At 41.6% G+C, this 25268-nt stretch overlaps 1 protein-coding gene across 3 annotated transcripts; it reads left to right on the top strand.

Annotated features, from left to right (window-relative positions):
- The first annotated feature begins 1863 nt into the window (after positions 1 to 1863).
- On the top strand, positions 1864 to 23630 carry LOC115105771 (CUE domain-containing protein 1-like). 3 transcript variants are annotated; one of them, XM_029628142.2, is made up of 11 exons: positions 1864 to 2087; positions 14967 to 15679; positions 16692 to 16828; positions 17396 to 17558; positions 17883 to 18129; positions 18423 to 18494; positions 18896 to 18985; positions 19597 to 19690; positions 20077 to 20138; positions 20304 to 20373; positions 20478 to 23630. In XM_029628142.2, coding segments are annotated over exons 2-11 (1260 nt in total). In that variant the 5' UTR covers positions 1864 to 2087; positions 14967 to 15355; the 3' UTR covers positions 20479 to 23630. The 3 variants fall into 3 exon arrangements, with proteins under 3 accessions (XP_029484002.1, XP_029484001.1, XP_029484003.1); XM_029628141.2 differs by having other exon boundaries at positions 1864 to 2179; XM_029628143.2 differs by lacking the exon at positions 1864 to 2087 and adding an exon at positions 10306 to 12908.
- The last annotated feature ends 1638 nt before the right edge of the window (positions 23631 to 25268 follow it).

Below are 25268 nucleotides of genomic sequence, written 5' to 3'. Positions count from 1 at the left end.
AGTGTTGCTGCAGCAGGTCGGGCCAGCATGTCCTGGGCAGCACATCTCTGACATTATGGCTGTTAAGACCCATAGATTACCATTACTAGATAAGACTTCTTACTTGGCTAAACCTAAGGATGTTCTCTCTAACAGTTTTATTTGTTGAATGCCATATCACCATTGCAAGGTTTTTGTGCTGTGTGAGGTATAGTATACTCTGTCCTGAAAGAACACACACACACACGATGCATGTGAGTTGTATTTCCCTCTTGAGTTTTTTCAAAGAAAGTCCAATGATGTGTTTTCTTATGCATTGAGTAGATGCACTGTAATTGCCTATTCTGCTTGCCAAATTTTATACACTTATGAGATGCAACGAAGTGAATATTTTGAATTGAACGTTTCAGCATTTTTAACAAAAAATTAAAAAAATGATTTGGAAATTATTGGGACACCTGTGAAGGCAGTTGAATGTATATCTTTGTACAAAACAATTTTAGTTCTGAGGATGTGGTAGTTAAAATACTAGACATGTGAAAGATAATCTTTTGTATTAGAACATTAACAGCGGTCATTTTGTATATATGAAGAATTTTCTGATTAGCAGAAAGGTAAAACATTCCTACATTTTTAAAAATGTATGTTTGTCAAATTACGTAAACATGCGCAATGTTTTATTTGCCTTCTATTTGGGATGTCTAAATAAAATGACTAAAACACGATGGTTGGGTGGCTGTGCCATTTCCTGATTAGTCAGCCAGCAGTGGGATGCTAACTATTCCACTCATTAGAGAGCTTTTACTTTCACCCACAGCTTAATTGACAGCAATAGTGTTTAATATTTTGTCAGATTGCTTTGTGCCATTTTGGATTTTAGGCAACAAAAAAAAAATCATTTTTTTCAGCGATAGAGACACCAAGGGCCGGTTTCCCGGACACAGATTAAGCCTCGTCCTAGACAAAGAAATATGTGTCAACAGAGATTCACAATGGAAATCACTACCTACTCCAAGACTAGGCTTAATCAGTGTCTGTGAAACCAACCCATAGATGCTCTATTGATTTACTGACCTTTCCAGTCTGTATGGCCTGCTGCAGAATAAATTACAATTGATGTGCTGTTTATTCAGGTCAAATGTCAATTTCCCCCTCCTTTTCAACTGATCCTCTTCTGATGTGTACACAGTTCAAGGTGGCTGGATGATGCACCCTATTTAAAATGGTAAAATCTATGAAGATATAAAGGAGATGAATATTAGATATTGCGTGTTTTCATTAAGAGAATTATCTATATTAATTTGAATAATTCAGTGTAACTAAATGTTAGCCTAATACTGCAACACTGGAGAATGTTGGCCATCTCATCTGACCAAATGAGAGGATGAAATCAGTGTTTTATTGCTGCCAACATTATTTATGAGATCCAACTGAAAAAACAATTGAAGTCAAGCGTGACGACCATTCTTAGAGGCTCAGTTTAGATCTGAATTGTGAGTACCCCAAGGGAAAAGCAAGCTAGTAAAGAAGCAGGTGTTTTTTGTTTGGAGCCTTTTGTCCCCCCTCCTCTCAAAGAGGATTAAGTCAGAGGCCATTGTCACACATGAGTTGCCTCTTGTTTTCATGAATGAATACATTTATTTTGCAGAAATGTATTAACTTTAGTACAGCAGTTATTCCAGCTATTGCAATTTTGCTTATGAAAAATAAAGCATTTGGGGATTACACAAGTATATGATAGCATGTAGGCTACATAATTGCTGTTTTCGTTTATCAAAATGTCATCCTTATTTACAAAAACATAAAAGTATCATTGTTGCCCCTTGGCCTCTGTGATTCCCATATTTCTCCACTAGGCGGCTCTCTGTGTCCATGTGTCTGCGCCGCGCGTGACTCCGAACTACGGTGAAGGATTGCGGTCAGGTTATCCAACTCCACCGTCAAGCAAGGCTATCCATGCTCGACTGAATTTGCGTGCAATAGCTTGATCGTCGTGGAGAAGTGGGAGAAAGAGCATCATTGGATGACAGACAGCACATTATTCCGTCGCAACTGCAACTTGCGCCCAGAGAAAAGACTTTCCGTCAACGTTTACCATCGCCCCTTGGGTAAACAAATCATTGTTTTTGAATTTCGATAGTAGGAATGGGGTAGCTACTTCCTTTTCTAGCTGCAGATGTTGGCGCCCGCTCTTTGCCTGGTAAGGGTTGGGAGTTTACATTTCACACATCACAAATGCTAGCTAGCAAAGCTAACGTAGCTTGCTAAAGCTAGCTCACTAACGTTAGCTACATTTCAATGGCGCAAGTACAATACACCATTTCAAATGTCGTTTTTTGTTTTAAATACTTAAGTTATTCCATGTTAGCTGTCCTGTAGATTTTTTGTTTTACAGGTTTGCATGTTTCTGCTTGCAATTTCTGTTTATTAACTCGTCTTAGCTAGCTAGCAGGTAACCAACCAGCTAACTGTCACCTGAAGAGTGTTATGAGATGAAGTTGGCGACCTTTTGGTGAGTGGTGTCGCGTGCTTCACTAGCCACGCAGCCGGGTGTACCACGGGCACGAGCAATCACAGTGCAATTTATCTTGTGCTGCTGCCTTGCCCACCAGGCCCCAAGGGTCTCCTGGCTCAGATGTCCATAGCTGGGGTCAATTCTATTTCAATGTCAGGTGCATACCATCACCTATCATGTTATTTCTGGTCAGCTGATTTTTGTCATTTATTTTTTTCCCTATAATTGTATTGCATTATCTTAAAGCATTTTTGTGTTTCAGAAAAATACTATAAAAATCATATGATGTGCATTATAGAATTAAATTGATGACAAATGACAAATTATACATATATTACAGTACGGTTCTGGCTATACCTTGTTAGTGCACAAGATCAGTGCATACTGTGTCGGCACATGTGTGGAGAATAGTTGGACGTGGGAGTGGGAAGGGTACCAAACCATTTCTGCAGCATTGAAGATCATCAAGAACACAGTGGTCGCCATCATTCCTAACTGGAAGAAGTTTGAAACCCCCAAGACTCTTCCTAGAGCTGGCCGCCCAGCCAACCTGAGCAATTGGGGGAGAAGGGACAAGGACCAAAAATCCTATGGTCACTCTGACAGAGCTCTAGAGTTCCTCTGTGGAGATGGGAGAACCTTCCAGAAGGAAAACCATCTCTGCAGCACTCCAGCAAGAAGGCCTTTATGGTAGAGTGGCAAGACGGAAGCCACTCCTCAGTAAAAGGCACATGACAGCCCGCTTGGAGTTTGGCAAAAGGCACCTAAAGGACTCTCAGACAAAAGAAACAAGATTCTCTGGTCAGATGAAACCAAGATTGAGCTCTTTGGCCTGAATGCTAAGCGTCACGTCTGGAGGAAACCTGGGACCATCCCTACGGTGAAGCATGGTGGTGGCAGCATCATGCTGTGGGGATGTTTTTCAGTGGCAGGGACTGGGGGACTGTTCAGGATTGAGGGAAAGATGAACAGAGAAAAGTAAAGAGAACCTGCTCCCGAGCGCTTAGGACCTCAGTCTGGGGCGAGAGTTCACCTTCCAACAGGACAATGACCCTAAGCACACAGGCAAGATGATGCATGAGTGGCTTCCGGACAAGTCTCTGAATGTCCTTGAGTGGCCCAGCCAGAGCCCGGACTTGAACCCGTTCGAACATCTCTGGAGAGACCTGAAAATAGCTGTGCAGCAATGCTACCCATCCAACCTGAAGGGTTGAGAGGATCTGCAGAGAAGAATGTGAGAAACTCCCCCAAAACATGTGTGCCAAGCTTGTAGCATTTCTCAGCCTGTTTTTGTTTTGTCATTATGGGGTGTTGTGTGTAGATTGATGGGCGAAAGCAATGTAATCATTTTTAGAATGAGGCTGTAACGTAACAATGTGGAAAAAGTCAAGGGGTCTGAACACTTCCCGAATGCACTGTATATAGAGAGAGTTTGGCTGCCATTTTAGCACTCATATAGAACTTTATTCTTGAAATGTTGATGATGTAAGGGAGCGGTGTCACGTTCGTCGTGACGAGGAGACCAAAGAGCAGCGTGATTAGAATACATTCTTCTTTTAATGAACAAAGAACACTTAACAAACTACAAAACAACAAAACGAACGTGAAGCTGTAAACATTGAGTGCTGACGCAGGCAACTATACATAGACAATAACCCACAAAATACCCAATGAATATGGCTACCTAAATATGGTCCCCAATCAGAGACAACAATAAACAGCTGCCTCTGATTGAGAACCAATCGAGGAAATCATAGACATATAAACACCTAGACATACAAAAAACCCTAAACATACAAAAACCCAGAGACAATACAAAAACTAAACAAACCACCCTTGTCACACCCTGACCTAACCAAAATAATGAAAACAAAGATAACTAAGGCCAGGGCATGACAAGCGGTCGAAATTTCGCAATTGCTACCCGGGGGGAAATGGGGGAGGTTCAGGCTTTTTCAATTTCATTCAGAGGGAGGGTTTAGTATTAAAAATTGTCCAGGGGAGGTTGTGTAATTTGTAAAAGATGAAATGTCAGTGTTTGTTAGCATTTTGTAATTTACGTATTGAATTAGACTGTAACTTTGGTGTACAACCCTTCTGCCCGGATGGGTGGGCATTTCACTTTTCCTATCCATTGGCTGTTTGATCAGTCTTTGTGCTTGGCGTATCCAGAACAAGTATCTTGCGAATCAAACAGTGCTTGTAGTGATGAATATCTTGTGAATCAAACAGTGCTTGTAGTGATGAATATCTTGTGAATCAAACAGTGCTTGTAGTGATGAATATCTTGTGAATCAAACAGTGCTTGTAGTGATGAATATCTTGTGAATCAAACAGTGCTTGTAGTGATGAATATCTTGTGAATCAAACAGTGCTTGTAGTGATGAATATCTTGTGAATCAAACAGTGCTTGTAGTGATGAAGTAAGTGTTCAAAACAACTGGGAACTCGGAAATCTTCGACTTCAGTCTGTTCAAGACAACTAGGAACTCAGAATAACATTTGGGGAGGCAGGGTAGCCTAGTGGTTAGAGCGTTGGACTAGTAACCGGAAGGTTGCAATTTCAAGTCCCTGAGCTAACAAGGTACAATCTGTCGTTCTGCCCCTGAACAGGCAGTTAACCCACTGTTCCTAGGCTGTCATTGAAAATAAGTATTTGTTCTTAATTAACTGACTTGCCTAGTTAAATAAAGGTAAAATAAAAAAATTGGGGTCAACTGGGAAAATCATTTTGAACAGTAACTAGTAATTCAAAGTCGGAAGCTCTGGCATCAGACTTTTCCGACCTGAAGATCACCGAAGTCATGACTTGACCTCTTTTCCCAGTTGTCTTAAAACCACCAACGAGCATGGCATCGCAGAATTACACAGACTGTAACTCATGAAAACAGCTTTCACAATCATGTAAGGGTTTCTTTACAATCTCTGTACGCTGAAGAGAGTAGAAAAGTTCAATGGAATTTTGGAGTCGAAAGGAGATGGTTGTTCAATGTGGACAAAGTGAATGGATGAAATTGGTTGATGCAGCAGCTGCTACTGAATGGGAAAGACAACGGTCCATGTGGATGGCTCGGCTATCTGTATGCTACGAGTTGTTCTCCTATTTGAAGCAATACGTTTATCCTTGGCTGCCTGTCATTTCATATTTATCTTTTTTATATATACACTACCGTTCAAAAGTTTGGGGCACTTAGAAATGTCCTTGTTTTTGAAAGAAAAGCACTTTTTTTGTCCTTTTTTAATTAACATCAAATTGATCAGAAATACATTGTAGACATTGTTAATGTTGTAAATGACTATTGTAGCTGGAAATGGCAGATTTTTTATATTTTTTATGTAATACAATATCTACGTAGGCGTACAGAGGCCCATTTATCAGCAACCATCACTCATGTGTTCCAATGGCACGTTGTGTTAGCTAATCCAAGTTGATCATTTTAAAAGGATAAAATCATTAAAACCCTTTTGCAATTATGTTAGCACAGCTGAAAACTGTTGTTCCGATTTAAAGAAGCAATACAACTGGCCTGCTATAGACTAGTTGAGTATCTGGAGCATCAGCATTTGTGGGTTCGATTACAGGCTCAAAATGGGCAGAAACAAAGACCCTTTTTCTGTAACTTGTAAGTCTATTCTTGTTCTGAGAAATGAAGGCTATTCCATGCGGGAAGTTGCCAAGAAACCAAAGAGCTCGTACAATGCTGTGTACTACTCCCTTCACAGAACAGCACAAACTGGCTCTAACCAGAATAGAAAGAGTGTAAGGCCCCGATGCACAACTGAGCAAGAGGACAAGTAAATTTGAGTGTCGAGTTTGAGAAACGGACACCTCACAAGTCCTCAACTGGCAGCTTCATTAAATAGTACCTGCAAAACGCCAGTATCAACGTCTACAGTGAAGAGGCGACTCTAGGATGCTCGCCTTCTAGGCAGTGTTCCTTTGTCCAATGTCTGTGTTCTTTTGCCCATCTTAATCTTTTATTTTTTTGGCCAGTCTGAGATATGGCTTTTTCTTTGCAACTCTGCCTAGAAGGCCAGCATCCCGGAGTCGCCTCTTCACTTACAACATTAACTATGTCTATACGGTATTTCTGATCAATTTGAAGTTATTTTAATGGGCAAAAAATGGCTTTTCTTTCAAAAACAAGGACATTTCTAAGTGACCCCAAACTTTTGAATGGGTGTGTATGTGTAAATTCATTGTGTAGGCCTATAGGCTATTCACTGCAGTATTATAACTAATAATTCATATTTCGCTCTTGGAGTCCCAGCATGTTGTACAGGTATTTTGTGCATTGTATTTACTACTACAGCTAGCTCTTGCTTGCTGACTGTAAAAAACAACAACATGTTTTTATTGATGAGTGAGAAAGTTAGACACACATATATCCCGCCAAATATTTTAACCTCCCCAGTTATTGCAATGATAAGAGGTTAGCATTTCATGGGGGTATGATATTTGTATATCTGTACATTTCTCTCTCATTGTTATTCTTTCAGGACTATATGTAGTCATGGTATCATCCCCATTGATGTAGAAGTGTTTAGAAATATTCTATTCTTATTCTACAAGTGACTTCAAAATTATACAAAATATTCTAAAATGCAACCAAAACAAACAGTAAATGTATTCAACCCGTTTGTAGAGTCACAAGCTTGATGTAATCATTGCGTGCTACGAATATGGGATTTTTGATATACTAAACTTTTGACTACTTCAATACACACAAGTGAATTTGTCACAATACCTTTGATCCCCTAAAATGGGGGGACTATGTACATAAACTGCTGTAATTTCTAAATGTTTCACCCGATATGGATGAAATACCCTCAAATTAAAGTTGACAATCTGCACTTTAATCTCATAGTCATTGTATCATTGCTGGAGTACAAAGCCAGAACAACAAAAAATGTGTCACTGTCCCAATAATTACAGAGGACACTAATGGCTCTGGTAGGACTGTAGAGTGAAGTAAGTCTCCTCCCTGTGCTTGGCTGCCAGAGAGGCTGGGGACCCGACTAAGAAGCGCCCTTGGGAGAGCTTTAGGATTGTTGTTGTGGAAAGTGTGACTACAGGGTCAAGAATGCTGTCCCCACTGTTTTCCTGAGTATGGGAGAGCTAAGAATTTCCTGTGTGTGTTTTTTAAACCTCTCCAGGGAGAGAAGTAAACTTCTGCTCTCTAATTTGGCAGAAGGCCCAGAATATATGGACCTATCATGAATATTGGTATTTTTCATCATAAGATCTTATTGGAAGTAAAGTGCTTTTATCACTCACTGGCACCACAGACTGATGCAAGGTCTTTGGAGTTAGGACATATTTTCGTTAATTAGCCTATTGGAGCCAGAGATGCTTTCGTTCCTGTCTCTAGGCCTAAGTTAGAGGGAAAATACAAAAGTAAGGGACATATTCAATGTCAGGGTAATCCCATTTTGGTCCAGGACTGAGCTCTAGCCTAGCACCTCAGTGTTAGACTGTGTGTTTACGCAGGGTTACAGTATTGTGTTAACTGAAAACAGACATGCAGTCCTTTGTGTAGGCGGACATCATAATCATTCTAAGAGAACTGATGACCGCTAGTCCGCTACTCATATCAAGGACCAGTGCAGCTCTATAAGCTGCTCAAATTGGCTTCATTTCAGAATGCTCCAGGGGATGGAGAGATTCTTATTTCTGCAGCACAATGTCCGTTTCATCTGAACACCACAGTGATTTTGGCCAGTGATGGTGCTGGTGCTGCAGGCTTGCACTTTTGTATGAAGAGGGCAGTAGCCTGGTACCATGTTAGCTTGGCTTAGGCAATCCACTGCTATTAGGCCATTGTTCTGTTGCTTTACACACTGTATTTCTCTGACAGGGATTTTGCTGCTCTCCACTTCCGTCTTAATCAGGTTCCAAAAGTCTCTGAGGTATGATGGGAAGTTGTCAGCCTGGAAAATTAGAATCTGAAAAATAATATGATCAGCTTTTAACTCATCATAATTCATCATAATTGGCTTTTGTAATATTTGGGCATGACATTTTTTTTGCAGAATAATATTATTTCATCATAGTTGTGAGTGTAAGACGAGGAAGTCTTATATGCCCCTTATGCTACAGTAGCTACCCCAAGGGTAGCAGCATCAAAGCTATCTGCACATGCTTAGGGCAACAACCTTAACAGTATCTGTCCATTCTACTATAATATAATAATATATGCAATTATTTTGTTCCAAAGCATAATAGAGAGATGTATGTGATCGTATACAAATGTAAGCGGGATTTGAAATGATGTTTTAGTCAAATATATCTGTTTGGGCTTCTTGTGGTCAATTTGCTGTCTACAATTATTTGTAGTTTATTTGTAGTTCTGGCCCCCCGAGCCTCCGCTCAAGAAAAATTGGCCCGCAGCTGAATGTAGTTCATCCCTGATACGGTGCATTTGGAAAGTATTCAGACCCTTTGACTTTTTCCACATTGTGTTACGTTACAGCCTTATTCTGAAATTGATTAAATTATTTTGTTCCTCATCAATCTAAGAACAATATGCCATAATGCCAAAGCAAAAACATTATTATTATATATATTTTTGCAAATGTATAAAAAATTGAAAACAGAAATACCTTACTTAAGTATTCCGACCCTTTGCTGTGAGACTCGAATTTGAGCTCAGGTGCAGCCTGTTTCCATTGATCATCCAATGCATTCGGAAAATATTCAGATCCCTTGACTTTTTCCACATTGTTCAGTTACAGCCTTATTCTAAAATGGATGTTTCGACAACTTGATTGGAGTCCACCTGTGATAAATTAAATTGATTGGGCATGATTTGGAAAGACACACACCTGTCTATTTAAGATCCCACAGTTGACAGTGCATGTCAGAGCAAAAACCAAGACACGAGGTTGAAGGAATTGTCCGTAGAGCTCTGAGACAGGATTGTGTCGAGGCACAGATCTGGGGAAGGGTACCAAAATATTTCTGCACCATGGCTGCAGCCTTGAAGGTCCCCAAGAACACAGTGGCCTCCATTGTTCTTAAATGGAAGACGGTTGGAACCAAGACCCTTCCTAGAGCTGGCCGCCTGGCCAAACTGAGCAATCGGGGGAGAAGGGACTTGGTCAGGGAGGTGACTAAGAACCCAATAGTAACTCAGACAGAGTTCCTCTGTGGAGATGGGAGAAACTTCTAGAAGGACAACCATCTCTGCAGCACTCCACCAATCAGGCATTTTTGGTAGATTGGCCAGACGGAAGACACTCCTCAGTAAAATGCACCAGACAGCTAGCTTTGAGTTTGCCAAAAGGCACCTAAAAGACGCTCAGACCTATGAGAAACAAGATCATCTGGTCTGATGAAACCAAGATTGAGCTTTTTGGCCTGAATGCCAAGTGTCTCGTCTGGAGGAAACCTGGCACCATCCCTATGGTGAAACATGGTGGTGGAAGCATTATGCTGTAGGGATATTTTTCAGAGGCAGGGACTGGGAGACTAGTCAGGATCGAGGGAAAGATGGACAGAGAAAAGTAAAGAGAGATCCTTGATGAAAACCTGCTCACAGAACCTCAGACTGGGGTTAAGGTTCACCTTTCAACAGGACAGAGACTCTAAGCACACAGCCAAGACAACACAGGAGTGGCTTCGGTACGAGTCTCTGAATGTCCTTGAGTGGTCCAGCCAGAGCCCAGACTTGAACCCGATCAAACATCTCTGGAGAGACCTGAAAATAGCTGTGCAGCAACGCTCCCCTCCAACCTGACAGAGCTTGAGAGGATCTGCAGAGAAGAATGGGAGAAACTCCCCAAATACAGGTGTGCCAAGCTTGTTGCATCATACCCAAGAATACTTGAGGCTGTAATCGCTGCCAAAGGCGCTTCAACAAAGTACTGAGTAAAGGCTCTCAATACTTACAGTACCAAGTCAAAAGTTTGGACACCTACTCATTCAAGGGTTTTTCTTTATTTGTTATGAAAACTAATGAAATAACACACATGGAATCATGTAGTAACCAAAAAAAGTGTTTTTTATATTTTAGATTCTTCAAAGTAGCCACCCTTTGCCTTGATGACAGCTTTGCACACTCTTTGCATTCTCTCAACCAGCTTCACCTGGAATGCTTTTCCGACAGTCTTGAAGCTGTTCCCACATATGCTGAGCACTTGTTGGCTGCTTTTCGTTCACTCTGTGGTCAAATTCATCCCAAACCATCTCAACTGGGTTGAGGTTGTGTGATTGTGGAGGCCAGGTCATCTGATGCAGCACTCCATCACTCTCCTTGGTCAAATAGACCTTACACAGCCTGAAGGTGTGTTGGGTCATTGTCCTGTTGAAAAACAAATGATAGTCCCACTAAGCGCAAACCAGATGGGATAGCGTATCACTGCAAAATGCTGTGGTAGCCATGCTGGGTAAGTGTACCTTGAATTCTAAATTAATTACAGACAGTGGCACCATTACACCTCCTCCTCCATGCTTCACGGTGGGAACCACACATGCTGAGATCATCCGTTCACCTACTCTATGTCTCACAAAGACACGGCGGTTGGAACCAAAAATCGCAAATTTGACCTCATCAGACCAAAGGACAGATTTCCACCGGTCTAATGCCCATTGCTCGTGTCTCTTGGCCCAAGTCTCTTCTTATTTTTGGTGTCCTTTAGTAGTGGTTTCTTTGCAGCAATTTGACCATGAAGGCCTGATTCACACAGTCTCCTCTGAACGGTTCATGTTGAGATGTGTCTGTTACTTGAACTCTGTGAAGCATTTATTTGGGCTGCAATCTGAGGTGCAGTTTACTCTAATGAACTTATCCTCTGCAGCCAAGGTAACTCTGGGTCTTTCTTTCCTGTGGTGGTCCTCATGAGAGCCAGTTTCATCATAGCGCTTGATGGCTTTTGCGACTGCACTTTAAGTGCAGTTCTTGACATTTTCTGGATTGACTGACCTTCATGTCTTTTCTGTCATTTCTCTTTGCTTATTTGAGCTGTTCTTGGATTTGGTCTTTAGCCCTTATTTGGTAATCTTCTGTATACCATCACTACCTTGTCACAACACAACTGGTTGGGTCAAACGCATTAAGAAGGAGATAAATTCCACAAATGAACTTTTAACAAGGCACACCTTCTAATTGAAATGGATTCAAGGTGATTACCTCAAGAAGCTGGTTGAGAGTGTGTTATTGTATAGTTTTGATGTCTTCACTATTATTCTACAATGTATAATAATATAACAAATAAAGAACAACATTGGAATGAGTAGGTGTGTCAACTTTTGACTGGTACTGTATGTAAATGTATTTTTTTCAGTTATTTTTTTTAATACATTTGCTGAAAACCTGTTTTTGCTTTGTCATTATAAGGTATTGTGTATAGATTGATGAGGAGAGAAAAAACAATTTGGTTAATTTCAGAATAAGGTTGTAACATAACAACACATGGAAAAGTCAAGGCGTCTGAATACTTTCCGAATGCACTGTATATAGCATTTGCCTTTTTGCTTTGCTTTGCATGAAGGTAAGACCGTTGTTTTCATCAAGCATGTTCACAGCTGTTCTGCGTCTTGAATTTGTCTCTGACTACTTGCACAAATCAGATTGACATCGCCTACGGCACCAGGCAGGAGGTTTGTTTTCCGTTTCCATTGCCATGGAACTGGGGTCTGACAGAATTTTAATTGGGTTGGCAATGATTAGAATGGTAGGGGAAGTGTCATATTTCTATCGAGCTTTTCACTGCAGAAGAGGATGCCATACTGCAAATAACTTCATACATAGTGATACCAGGTTGTCATTTTCTTATGATATGATAACATCGCTGCCTACAATGGTACCTTAGCCTAGTCAGGAGAATTGAGGTTCCTGGAAGAGATCCCCTCTTTTCATATTGATTGGTGAAATCCAAAACAGCTAGGCCTAGCTCGCCAAAGATGATAATATTTGTGTGTATCTAGCACCATATGTTGTGCATTCTCTCTTTCATCACAGAGAATTATGAAACTGTCCTTTGCCTACCCCCGGTATCTGTAATCAGCTCAGGGCCTGACCAGCAGGCATTAGTTATGAGTGACGTAAGCAAGCCCTATGCTCTATGTAATTCACAAGGGCAAAGCAGTCCTCCCCTGGCTCCCGTATCGGTAAGCAGCTCCAGCTATGCAGCCTACACGAGGACAAAGAGCTGTGGTGGATTGTGGTGCTAAATATAGCTGGGTGCTAGGTACAGATTAGTGTTGAATAGTGAAAAGTGAGGGATCAGTGTGTGGGGAATATCATTCAGCCAGCTCGGCAATGATTGATTTGACAACGTGGGCTCTCCCCCAGACAGCTCACTGGCTTCAATTGATGTCTGCCTGCAGGATGTTTGATAAGACCTATCCTCTCCTAGAGAGGTATCTGGAAGAAGAGCATAACGAGTGATTCTACTTTGTGGATTGGTTGCTGTAAGTCAATCCTCTCTTTCAGTCAGTTTAGCATAGAATCTATTATGCTAAGGAGTAAGTGTTAATGTAAAGATAGGCTATGTCTTTTGTATGTTCAGACTCTTCAGTCTCTGGCTTCTGCTAATCTGTATTCAGACCCCTTGACTTTTTCCACATTTTGCTACGTTAACAGCTTTATTCTAAAATGGATTAAAAAATAAATCCTCAATCTACACACCGCATAATGGAAAAGCAAAAAGTTATTTTCATTTTTTTTGCAAATGTATAAAAAAACGGAAATACCATTTATATAAGTATTCAGACACTCAGTACTTTGTTGGAGCACACTTTGGCAGCGATTGCAGCCTTGAGTCTTCTTGGGTATGACGCTTCAAGCTTGGCACACCTTTATTTGGGGAGTTTCTCCCATTCTTCTCTGCAGATCCTTTCAAGCTCTGTCAGGTTGGATGGGGAGCGTCGCTGCACAGCTATTTCTGAGTGGTCCAGGCTCACTCAAGGACATTCAGAGAGTAGTCCCGAAGCCACTCCTGCATTGTATTGCCTGTGTGCTTAGGGCCGTTGTCCTGTTGGAAGGTGAACATCTGCCCCAGTCTGAGGTCCTGTGCGCTCGGGAGCAGGTTTTCATCAAGGATCTCTGCTCCGTTCATCTTTCCTTCAATCCTGACTAGTCTTCCAGTCCATGCCACTGACAAATATCCCCACAACATGATGCTTCACCATAGGGATGGTGCAAGGTCTCCTCCAGATGTGATGCTTGGCATTCAGGCCAAAGAGTATTATTTTGGTACAATTCCCCAGATCTGTGCCTCGACACAATCCTGTCTCTGAGCTCTACAAACAATTCCTTTGACCTCGTGGCTTGGTTTTTGCTCTGACATGCACTGCCAACTGTGGGACCTTATAGACAGGTGTGTGCCTTTTCCAAATCATGTCCAATTAAATTAATTTACCACAGGTGGACTCAAGGGATCTGAATATTTTCCGAATGCATTGTATGTTTGTGTCAGATCATATGGTGTGCCATGACATCTAGAAAATATATAAATAAATAAAAATTGCAGAAACTCTTAGCAGCCAGACCATAGGACAGGGCAGAGCACTGTGTCCTTGGTGCGGCACTGTGATTCACTGTCACGCCCTGGTCTAAGTATTTTGTGTTTTCTTCATGTATTGGGTCAGGCCAGGGTGTGGCATAGAGTTTTTGTATTGTGGTGTGTTTTGTCTTGGGATTTTGGAATGTGTGTATAGTGGGATTGTAGCTTAGTGGGGTGTTCTAGGAGAGTCTATGGCTGTCTGAAGTGGTTCTCAATCAGAGGCAGGTGTTTACCGTTGTCTCTGATTGGGAACCATATTTAGGCAGCCATATTCTTTGGTTGTATTGTGGGTGATTGTCCTGTGTGTCTTGATGTCCTGGTTAGAGGTTAGTAGACACTTGTATAGGCTGTTTTCGGTTTTCGTTTTGTAGTGTTAGTGTTTTGTTGTGTGTTACGTTTGTTTATTAAAGATGAATCACAATAGACACGCTGCAGTTTGGTCCGACTCTCCTTCACCATTAGAAAGCCGTTACATTCACAGGTTCACGTCACACTTCCCCATTTCATCCTGTGTGCTCAATTATGTTTTCTAATGGCCTCTCCTACATTCATACAATATCTTAACTGTGTCCAGCTAGCTAATAATCACCCAAATGAAAGCTACACAGTCAAACATCAAAAACGATGGAAAGAGGACCATTTTCCTCTGCTGGCACTGGCTGACGCTTTTCTGGTGCCTGGGGACATAAGTGTTGCTGTGGGAATGCGGACACCTAGGGTGACTGGGCTGGTGCAGGGTGTCGTTGTTGGGGAAGTAATGTTATCAGTCAGCGACTCTGATTGAGACGGCCCCCAAGCTGAATTGTAACCGCACTTTTTGTGTGTGTGTCCCAGAAATCTATAGCCTTATCTTTCTATAGCCTCCTTGGACACACCTCGGCTATTGCTCGAGAGGAACATATCTGTCTGCTTCTCCACAACATGGCTGCTGTTCCTGACATTCTTCCTGTTCCCAACACTGCAGGTGCTGAAGGGATGTGTGGGCTGGAAGTCCTAGGGCACTGCTAGCCCACCTCTGATCAGAGAGAACGCAGCACTGTGTCCTCAACACACTGCCTGCCTGCCTGGGGAGACCAGCCACCACATCCTCACAGCATTGGATGCAGCTGACTCAAAAACAGAGGAAGAAGCGTGACCGGCTGTCTGTGGTGTTGTGATGATGAGGGGATAACGGGGCCGAGCGCTGAGGGCCCTGAGGTGGACTGGCACAGTTGAAGCAGCAGGCCAGGGTTAAGCCAGGGGAGGGGAGGCAGGCGGTGGGCGCCCACCGTCCAAGGACTAGGAGCCACCATTTCTCGGGTGGTATTGCCGGCGCGGAGGAGGGGCGCCGTACGGAGGTTGGAGGCTCTCTGGATGATGACCAGCCTGTTCCGCCGCCACAGCAACAGCAGTGGTAACCATGGTGATGTGGCGCCGCACGAGGAAAGCCCTGCTCCAGGCGAACTCAACAACAGTCGTCCCGGTGGGAGTGGGCGCACGGTGCGGCGTCTGGAGTTCAACCAGGCCATGGAGGACTTCAGGACCATGTTCCCCAGCATGGAACAGGAGGTGATAGAGTGTGTTCTGCGGGCCAATCACGGAGCCGTGGACTCCACTATCGACCAGCTGCTCCAGATGAGCCTAGACGGACACGGCTCTAATGACAGCTCTGACTCAGAGGACAGCCTTCCTTCTGAGGTACGTCTGGGGGCTACTGGTATAGGAACTAGTGGGTAGCCCAGATTAAACTAAGTGACTATAGTTTATCATGAAATGCATGTCAAAGTTGTAAGCTACTTTTTCACACCATATTCATTCATACACCTTATTTCATTGTATTTATTTGTTTGCCTCTTCAAACCAGATGGTTGCTCCTGAGGAGGGAAAAGTATTTGATGTTGCTTTTAATATGCGGTTGTAGTGGATGACATGCATTTCTCTGGAGGTCACTGTAATTATACACTGCTATTGTGGACAGAAAGCTTTGATAGGCTGTCTAAAGCGGTCTTCAAAAGCTTGCCAATACCCAGAGGTAGGTTATGCTCTCTAGCAATGTGTTGACTGCTGTGAACAGCCAAGACAAGCCATTCCTTTGGACATTCATGAACTCCTTTTGTACTGATGCATAAACTCTTTCTGAGTAGTAACAAGGCTGTATCAAGTGCCTTATTGGACTGCCAAGCTGTTCGCTTTGGATTTGATTCAATTACTGCAGGTCTCTAAATTCCAACCATATTTTGTGTTTTTATTAGCCTCAGTCCACTCTGGCAGTATTCCACCAATTACACCATGCTCCACACAGGATATTATTTAACTTTGTTTGGTTTATTTCCCTCTATCACTCTGAATGACCAGAGAGAGAGGAGGAAATGTTTATCTTAATAAATGATGAAGAGCTGAACTTAATACTTATAGTGGAGCGTGTTCTACCTCGCATGCTAGCCTGTTATTTGGAAAGTGAAGTTAATTTACATTGATTATATACGGGATGAAAACCTGCTGCTTGACGTTAGTAAAACAGCCCAATGAAAGCCCTCACATTGCCTCTTATTAAGGCCATAAAGGCCAAGCTGCATTTCCAATGAGCGGTTATAATACAGATTCATTTTTCATTTCATCTGCTCTTTGAAGTGTTCATATGTGCCATCTGAAGGGGTTGTCATGTCCTTTAGAACATTCTCAATGTCTCCCCTGACCTCTGACCTTGTAGATCCTGGAGAGGACGTTGGAGCCGGACAGCTCTGACGAGGAGCCCCTGCCGGTCTACTCCCCGCCCTCCTATGACATGCACATCTACGACAGGAAGTACCCAGACGAGGTCCTGCCCACAGCCTCACCACCTCCCAGGCAAGTGAAGTGAAGTGAAGATAAAGGAGGGAAGGGGGAGGTCTCAGGGCCACCTGGCTGGCTCTGACCTCATTTCACTTAAAGGAGAATAATAGATGGTTGGGATAATGTGAATTAATGAATACATTTTCTCTGAAACCATCATTTACATGAGTGTTTAGATGCATATTCTTCTTTGGTGCTTTCTCTATATCTAATACATGATATGGCTCGTCAGCGATTCATGCTGTGAGTGCTTTGAATGCTAAGAGGTTCATAATGCATTCAATGCTCCACCTGCTGTCTAATGAATGCTAGTGCAGAAGCTATGAAATCCATGCGAGGTACATGTTCTTAACTGTGCTCTAACTTGGGTAGATCTGTAGACCTAATACTAGTGATAGTTTGGTATATGAACACAATGTTTTATATGTGTGCCAAGGAGAGAACCTTTCAGAAGAAAGAAAAACAGTAATGTTTATGTTAGATGGATCCTTTGAAGATGACCAACACAAAATTATTGATATTTACTGTTACAGAATGTAGCATAAATGGAACTAACAATATCCTTTGCCATCTCTCTGCCAGCTTTGATGCCAGTCAAACTCCTCCCTGCCAGCCCCCTCCTTGTCCACCCCCCCCTGCCAGTCAATGGCAGGTTGGCAGTTACAGGAACTGGAACCCACCGTTACTAGGCAACCTCCCTGATGACTTCCTGCGGATCCTGCCTCAGCAGCTGGATAGTCTGCCAGTAGGTAGATTTATGGGTCAGCACCTAATGGACCATTAACCCACACTGCCATTACTTACAGACTGCTGGCTGCCTGGCACTCTGCTCTGATGACCAACTGGCTGGATAATTACCAGCCTCTGCAACGGGCTGCACGCTAAGCAAAATACAGTTCAGCTATTTATACATAATCAGTTCCCTGGTAGTCTTCCAAAAATGAAGACGCCACCCAAAAAACGAGATATTATTTTCAATTCATGGTGCAATTTGATAAAAAACTCAAGTATTTCCACATAGGACTTTGACATGTCTAACAATGTTCTCTCTGTTCCCTCCTCCCTGCAGTGCTCATACACCAGCCTAATGCAGAGTAGTCTGACCGAGCCCTCGTCCTCTTCATCCCTGTCGTCCATGACGCAGCAGGTTCAGCCGGGGGCGGGGGCCAGGGCAGGCCAGGTTGGCATGGAGACTGAGCAGGAGAGGAAGCTGAAGCAGTACTTGGGAGATGAGCGCATCGCACTCTTCCTGCAGAACGAGGAGTTTATGAGGGAGCTGCAGCGCAACCGCGAGTTCCTCATCTCCCTTGAGAGAGGTGTGCACACACACACGTCCAAGCACACACTCAGTAATACATCCTCACACTGATTATTTTCTGCAACGTTTCCAAATGTCTTCTACAGTACTAAGTGATGATAACACTATGCTTTCATCCCAATCAAGGTATGAAGAGTCATTAGAAGGGTCTCTGTCATGGCAGTGCTTTCCTCTTCATTTTCACCACTTCTGTACTAGTAATGCATGAAGGAAGGCTTGCAGGTTGTCCTGCTAAGTGCCTCTATGCCCATAACCATATTGATGCGGAGACATCGGCTCTCTCTGTTTTAGATCGGCTGCAGTATGAGTCAAAGACATCCAAGTCCCATCATTCAACAGCTTTCATGGGGATGTCCACTCCAGGTAGATATCATTCATCTGCGCTCCATAGCATTCAGCTACATCCTAGTATTCTCTCGCTCTGAAAAGGTCCAGGTTTCATGTAGGCTCCTGCAGTGAAATGCTTTATTTTAAAGGCACAAAGAGGAAGTGTGACTCTGTGTGCATCTCAGTCGTTGTTTGTCAATCAATCACTCAATCAGTCAAATGTATTTATAGACTTTATTTTTTATTTTTTACTTCAGCCAATGTCACAAGGTGCTGTACAGAAACCCAGCCTAAAACCCCAAACAGTATGCAATGCAGATGTAGAAGCACATGTCTCTGTGTGCGTCTTATCATGCCTTGATAAGACGTGTGTGTGTCTTTCTCTGTTCTTGCGCATCTCTGTGGGGTCTATTTCACGCTGCTTGTTTGTGTTCTAGGAGATAATTGTGCCTCAGGCTCTGGGGAGGCCTGCACCAATGTTACAGACGATGCCTTGTTCCGTGACAAACTCAAGCACATGGGCAAATGTAAGAACACTCCCAATCTCTGGCTTTATCTCTGGGGCGTAACTAAATATTTTTCTCAATGTATGTGTCTCTCTGTCGCTCCCAAATTCCAAATGTTATCAGAACTTTCCACGTTGGGAATGTCCAGTTAGCATGAAATGGTTCTAGAAGGTTCTAGCAGTGCATGGAACTGGAAATGAGGGATGGTGTCTATATACAGCAAGGTCATTATTAGAAATCAACATACATTTGAAGGACATTACCCTCTTAAAGTTGCTGCTCCTGAAAGGTATACAGTAGTAAAAGTCTCCACCATTCCTGCTCTTTAAAACGGCAAATAAGATATTAAGAATAAGATGTTTTCTGAAATATATAAGTATGTATTGATGGACATATGCTTTCTCAAATCCAATCAAGTCATATTAATTAAAACAATCTCAGCCCAAACTGTTAACTTGTTGGTTATTACTGCATTGTCGGAACTAGAAGCACAAGCATTTCGCTACACTCGCATTAACATCTGCTAACCATGTGTATGTGACAAATAAAATTTGATTTGATTTGACATTTTTATTCAATTAACCAATTCTGTTTTCTCTCCACTTTCTATTTGATCCTGTAATCCTCCACAGCTACACGGAAGAAGCTTTTTGAAGTCGCTAGAGCTTTCTCTGAAAAGACCAGAAGAAGAAAAACGAAAAGGAGAGCCCTCTTGAAACACCATTCGTATCCTTCCACTTCACCAGTGGTCCCCTACCCCACCCATCACCTCCCCCTCCTCTCCCTGACAGGCCTCCATTGCCCAATGGTTCTTTTGTCCTTGCCAGAAGTGACCTTGAGCTTCAATTGAACTGAACAGATGCGCTTGCATTGTAAAGATGTAATTAACTATCCCTGAGAGACATCCCTGCATGTTGATGAGTGGCTGTAATATCTGCGTTTGTTTATGATGTTAGTGGGTTTGAATTCCAGGGAATGTCCCATTTAGTATCCATTTTGGCTTTATTAGGGGCGTGCTGAATTAGGAGGTCCTCTCATGGCCTTGACTCTGGTCCAGCAGGCTTAGTAATTATGTTTAAATCACTGCCAGTCCTCTTAACATTCTCTATCAGACTGGGTAATGCTGCCTCCAATGCCAACCTCTTGGATGACGAAGATGCCGGACACCTGAGTGGTACGTTTATCAATGTTTTAATATCATTCTAGTGAAGAAACGGAATTGAATGCTATGAGACATTGATTGGTCGATTGTTTCATTTACGCCTAGTCCAATTGTAAGAGGGGAGATTAATGTGGACCACATGCTTATTTGTATGAACCAACTCATGTGTCTGTACAGAGAAGGACAACCAACTTAAGAGACCAGGCCCTCAGGAAGAGGAGGTGCCCCAGCAGGAAGTGTTGTCATGGTGAGAGAGCAGTAACTCCACCCACAAAAAACATGCCTTAAACTCTACATTTGTATTTTTTGGATTTCCACAACTAACAGTTATTTTACCTATTTCTCTGACAGATTTCTCATATTGTTTCTCCTGTGACAATGGAAGAACAACATGGTTCACACCACTTCTGGACCTGAACCAGACCGTCCGAAGTCCCATGGAATATTGTTGCCTTTAGATGCTCTTCAGGACTGGGAAATTTTAAGTCGTAAGTCCAACATGACTGATTTGGAAGTCAGAGCAATTCTTCAACCAATGACATTTTAGCTAGCAAAATGAGCTAGCTAATATTGCTAATGATAAAGTTAGCTAGCTTGCTTAGCTATCCACATTGATAAGTTTGACGGCATCAAAGGTGAAAGGTCAGTGATGAAACGTCACAACTCTTAAATTGAGTATCATCTCCATCTCCGACTTTCCCTCTACGAATTCCAAATTGGGAGTGTTGTTCAAGTGCTTATTTCCCAGTCGAAACACTGTATTTCCCAATCACGAGTAGCATTTGAAGGCAGTCTTTTGATTTCTTGTTTCAGAAATCAACAAACTAGCTAGTTAGATGCTTTTTTGTATGATTTAAATGACATTTTAATATAAAATATATATTGTTATTGATGGTGAATATTAATAATGTTATGATTTTATTTTAATGTATTACTCATTTTGAATTATTCCTGATAATTTCTGGGTGATACAGTGAAAGCTGGAGTTGTAATTCCGATATGACTCAGGAGTCTAGTGCATTTTACTTGCATATGAATGGATTTGAACATATTTATACTGAACAAAAATATAAACGCAACAATTTCAGAGATTTTGCTGAGTTACAGTTCATATCAGGAAATCAGTCAGTTGAAGTAAATAAATTAGGCCCAAATCTATGGATTTCACATGGGCAGCGGTGCAGCCATGAGTGGGCCTTGGAGGGCATAGGCCCACCCACTGAGTACCCAGGCCCACCCACTGGGGAGAATGAGTTGTTCCCCAGACAGAAATACTCCTCAGCATCTCCCCACACATCCCCTCAGACGATCCTGCAGGTGAAGAATCTGGATGTGGAGGTCCTGGGTTGGCCTGGTTACACGTGGTCTGTGGTTGTGAGGCCGGTTGGGCGTACTGACAAATTCTCTAAAACAACATTGGAGGATGCTTATGGTAGAGAAATTAACATTCTCTGGCAACAACTCTGTTGGACATTCTTGCAGTCAGCATGCCAATTACATGCTCCCTCAAAACTTGGGCGACAGCTGTGGCATTGTGTTGCTTGACAAAACTGCACATTTTAAAGTGGCCTTTTATTGTCCCCAGCACAAGGTGTAATGATCATGCTGTTTAATCAGCTTCTTGATATGCCACACCTTATATTGGCAAAATGCTCACTAACAGGGATGTAAACAAATTTGTGTACAACATTTTAGATAAATAAGCTTTTTGTGCTTGTGTTATATGTCTGGGATCTTTTATTTCAGCTCATGAAACATGGGACCAACACTTTACATGTTGCGTTATATATTTTTGTTCAGTGTAGCTCGGTACCATTCAACAGTCAATTTCTGACCACATGGGAGTTTGTGTGTGTGGAACAAAATATTGTTATTTTATTCTTACCACAATGCAACCATATTCTCAATCTGATTTTATAATCTCTTCATAATAGTCTGCCTTGAGGTCTAATTTTTAAGGTCCAGATAGGCTAATTCTTCCCGTTGGACTATGGTATCTTCCCAGAGATGACCAATGTAGGTGAATACTGTTTCCAGTGTAACAAGAGAGCACTGGTTTGAATCAGAATGGGGACCATCAGTGTAACAGTAGCCATGTGGTTAGGGTTTCCTCCTTTAGCATGCATATATACCTATTTACTCTAAATCATTTATGTACTGTTTCTCATACAACTTTATAGTACAGTATTTGATACACTATGAATTTTCTTCTTCTGTTTGTGGCTTCTACATCTTTGTTGCTTACAGAAGAGAAAGTTTGACCTTAAATTGAAGATTTATTCCAGAATTTCATCCGGCTTGCTATTTTCATATTTTACCATGTGTTCTTGCCGGTGACTGTCTCTTCCATGCCTCTGGGAACACTACACCCCCATTTGCAGCTCAGTTTTACTCAAGTCATATGTTTTTGTTATGTAGAGAATAAGAATAAGTTATTCACATTTTATTTTAAGATAATAGTTAACTCTTGGTTTGTAGATGCTTAGGAAAGGAATCTCCTGACTGTATCACAATGATTCACTGGCTTTATGTGATCCTGCTGTAAATGAGACCAAAAAGAGTTGATAGAAGTTTTTTTTATTTTGAGCACCATCATTTAAAAAAATGGAGAATACCAGTCCTTCCTGATAATACTCACGCTGGTTTAGACTATGTATCTGCATCACTTAGCTATGTATTTAGCTAGATGTGTATAAATTGAAATGGTTTGAATGATTTATGATCTTGGGGAAATCATTGCCATAAACGATGTAGATATACGTACTGTAGTTAGCAAGAAAATAATCAATGCTCAGGGAATCTTACTCGAACGCCATTTTCTTGTCGTGTTCGACCCTCTTCTCCACCATTTCCCCACCAACTGATTAAACACAGCTGAAATGTTTCTGATATTTATATTCTGCAGTGTTCCATGGCCTACTATGCTATAATCCTTGTGGGTGGATTTTTGGACCAATTATAATTGGTTTGGTACTGCATTCTCTGGCTACACTAGAGAGAGAAGATAGCACTCTGTTGGCCTTTGTGGAATACATCGATTAAGTACAAACGGCAAGACTTTTCAATATCAGTCCAATCCTGTAGAAAATACTGTTTAGCAAATGCAGTTTTAGATTACAATTGCTTATCATCAGACCACAAACTTAATCTGTCACCCTGTCTAGTTGTAGTTTACCTCCACTTTTTAAGAAAGTGAACCTGTAAATGAACCTTTAAGATTATAGATTGTTTTACACTGAAATAGGATATGGACCAAAAAAACAAAACTAGAAGGTGACTTGTTTTTAGGTGCGTAAGCATTTCATTTCAGTCTGAGCATTTTTTTACCTGGGTTTGTGTGATGGATGAATTATTCTGTTGTCCTGTGTGTTGGTCAGGGGGCACCTGAGACTTGGTATAATGAGATTGTCTTCCATGTTATCTTAGCTCCCTCCAAAGGATTTTGTGTTACATGAATGTACAGTATAGAGCCAATGTTGATTAAAACATTAACCATTTACAGTGCATCTCTTTGGACTTGTTATTTGAATGACTCACCATCACCCAATCAAAAGACAGAATTTATCTTTGTGAAAGTCTCATACTGTATTCCTCTATTTTTCTATTTGAAAAAGCATATGCTAGAAACCTATCATCAAATTACATTACAACTCATGTTATCAAATGCAGGTTAAAGAAATAAGAAATGCTAATGCTTTTTTATGACTTGTACATTGTATTTCTATCTGTAAGATAAATGTTGGTATAGACCTTGAGAAATGATGTAATCTAGTATACATGTAGTATGATTTTACTACTCAACCCAATCCAAAAATAGCTATAAAAAAATCACTTTCAGGATAACTTCTTAAAGCAAATATTTTCTTGTACTGCATTTTTTTGCTACTTGAATAATACAGTTGTTTTACTCTGTGTTCATGGTCTTTATTGTGTGCCAGAGTTTAACTCCACATATAGCATGTCCTACTAATTGCTCTATTTAATATGTTTGTTTGTGCCAGTGTGTGTGCTCCCATGTGCCTACGTGTTAGAGTTCACAGGAAGTGACACTGACTGAGCACTGCCACTGATGTCATTTCACATCACTTAATTTTAGAACATGTTTACTTACTCCTATCTTAGATATGGTATGTCAGACGTGACAAAACAGAAATTAAAGTGGTGTGTTCTTTCATGCCTGGTACAAAGTAATTATGCAGGGTATTGATCCAAAATATGCCTAAGGAATGTTAACGGTTGCGATTTCATTCAGTTTCTCTTGTCCTATGCATTTCATGACTTGACTAGGACTATATGTGATAGTAATCAATGCTGCTCAGTGAAATGAGTCAATATCAATGCCTGAACTTTTTTGATCAAGAGAAAAGTTTGGGCCGGGTCCTAACTGCAAACCTACTTTGTCCACTAGATGGTGTTCTTCACAAATGTATTTCACTTTATTGTGTCTGCATCCCATGCTTAGTTTCTTTCCTCTCATTGCCTCTATTTCAGATAGTATGACACAATCAGTGTTTTCTCTTGTTTGTTGTCCTGATCATCTCTACCATAGTATCTTGATTATCTTTGCTTGCCTCCTCTGTTTTGTAGTTCAGTCCTTTATTCCTCCCTTGCTGTCAGTCTTTCTCAGTTTCTGCATGGCCTCCCTCTGTAGTCATTGCCACTCCTATCCTGAAGGGGGCCCCAGCCTGTATGTGTTGTAGTGGCAGGCAGGGATGGTTGTGGCTGCATGACATACGCGTTGGGAGGAATAAACCTGGCATGCGTTTAACCTGCTAGATTAAAGCTCAAAGTCTGGCTGACTACCCTGCTCCTCAGATCAATTTTATTTATTTATTTATTTCACCTTTATTTAACCAGGTAGGTTCTCATTTACAATTGCGACCTGGCCAAGATAAAGCAAAGCAGTTCGACAGATACGACACAGAGTTACACATGGAGTAAAACAAACATACAGTCAATAATACAGTATAAACAAGTCTATATACAATGTGAGCAAATGAGGTGAGAAGGGAGGTAAAGGCAAAAAAGACCATGGTGGCAAAGTAAATACAATATAGCAAGTAAAACACTGGAATGGTAGTTTTGCAATGGAAGAATGTGCAAAGTAGAAATAAAAATAATGGGGTGCAAAGGAGCAAAATA

Source organism: Oncorhynchus nerka, linkage group LG22 (assembly GCF_034236695.1).
Source record: "Oncorhynchus nerka isolate Pitt River linkage group LG22, Oner_Uvic_2.0, whole genome shotgun sequence".
Taxonomy (NCBI): Eukaryota; Metazoa; Chordata; class Actinopteri; order Salmoniformes; family Salmonidae; genus Oncorhynchus; species Oncorhynchus nerka.
The sequence above is the reverse complement of the archived record's forward strand: the minus strand, read 5'-3'. Positions and strand labels throughout refer to the sequence as shown.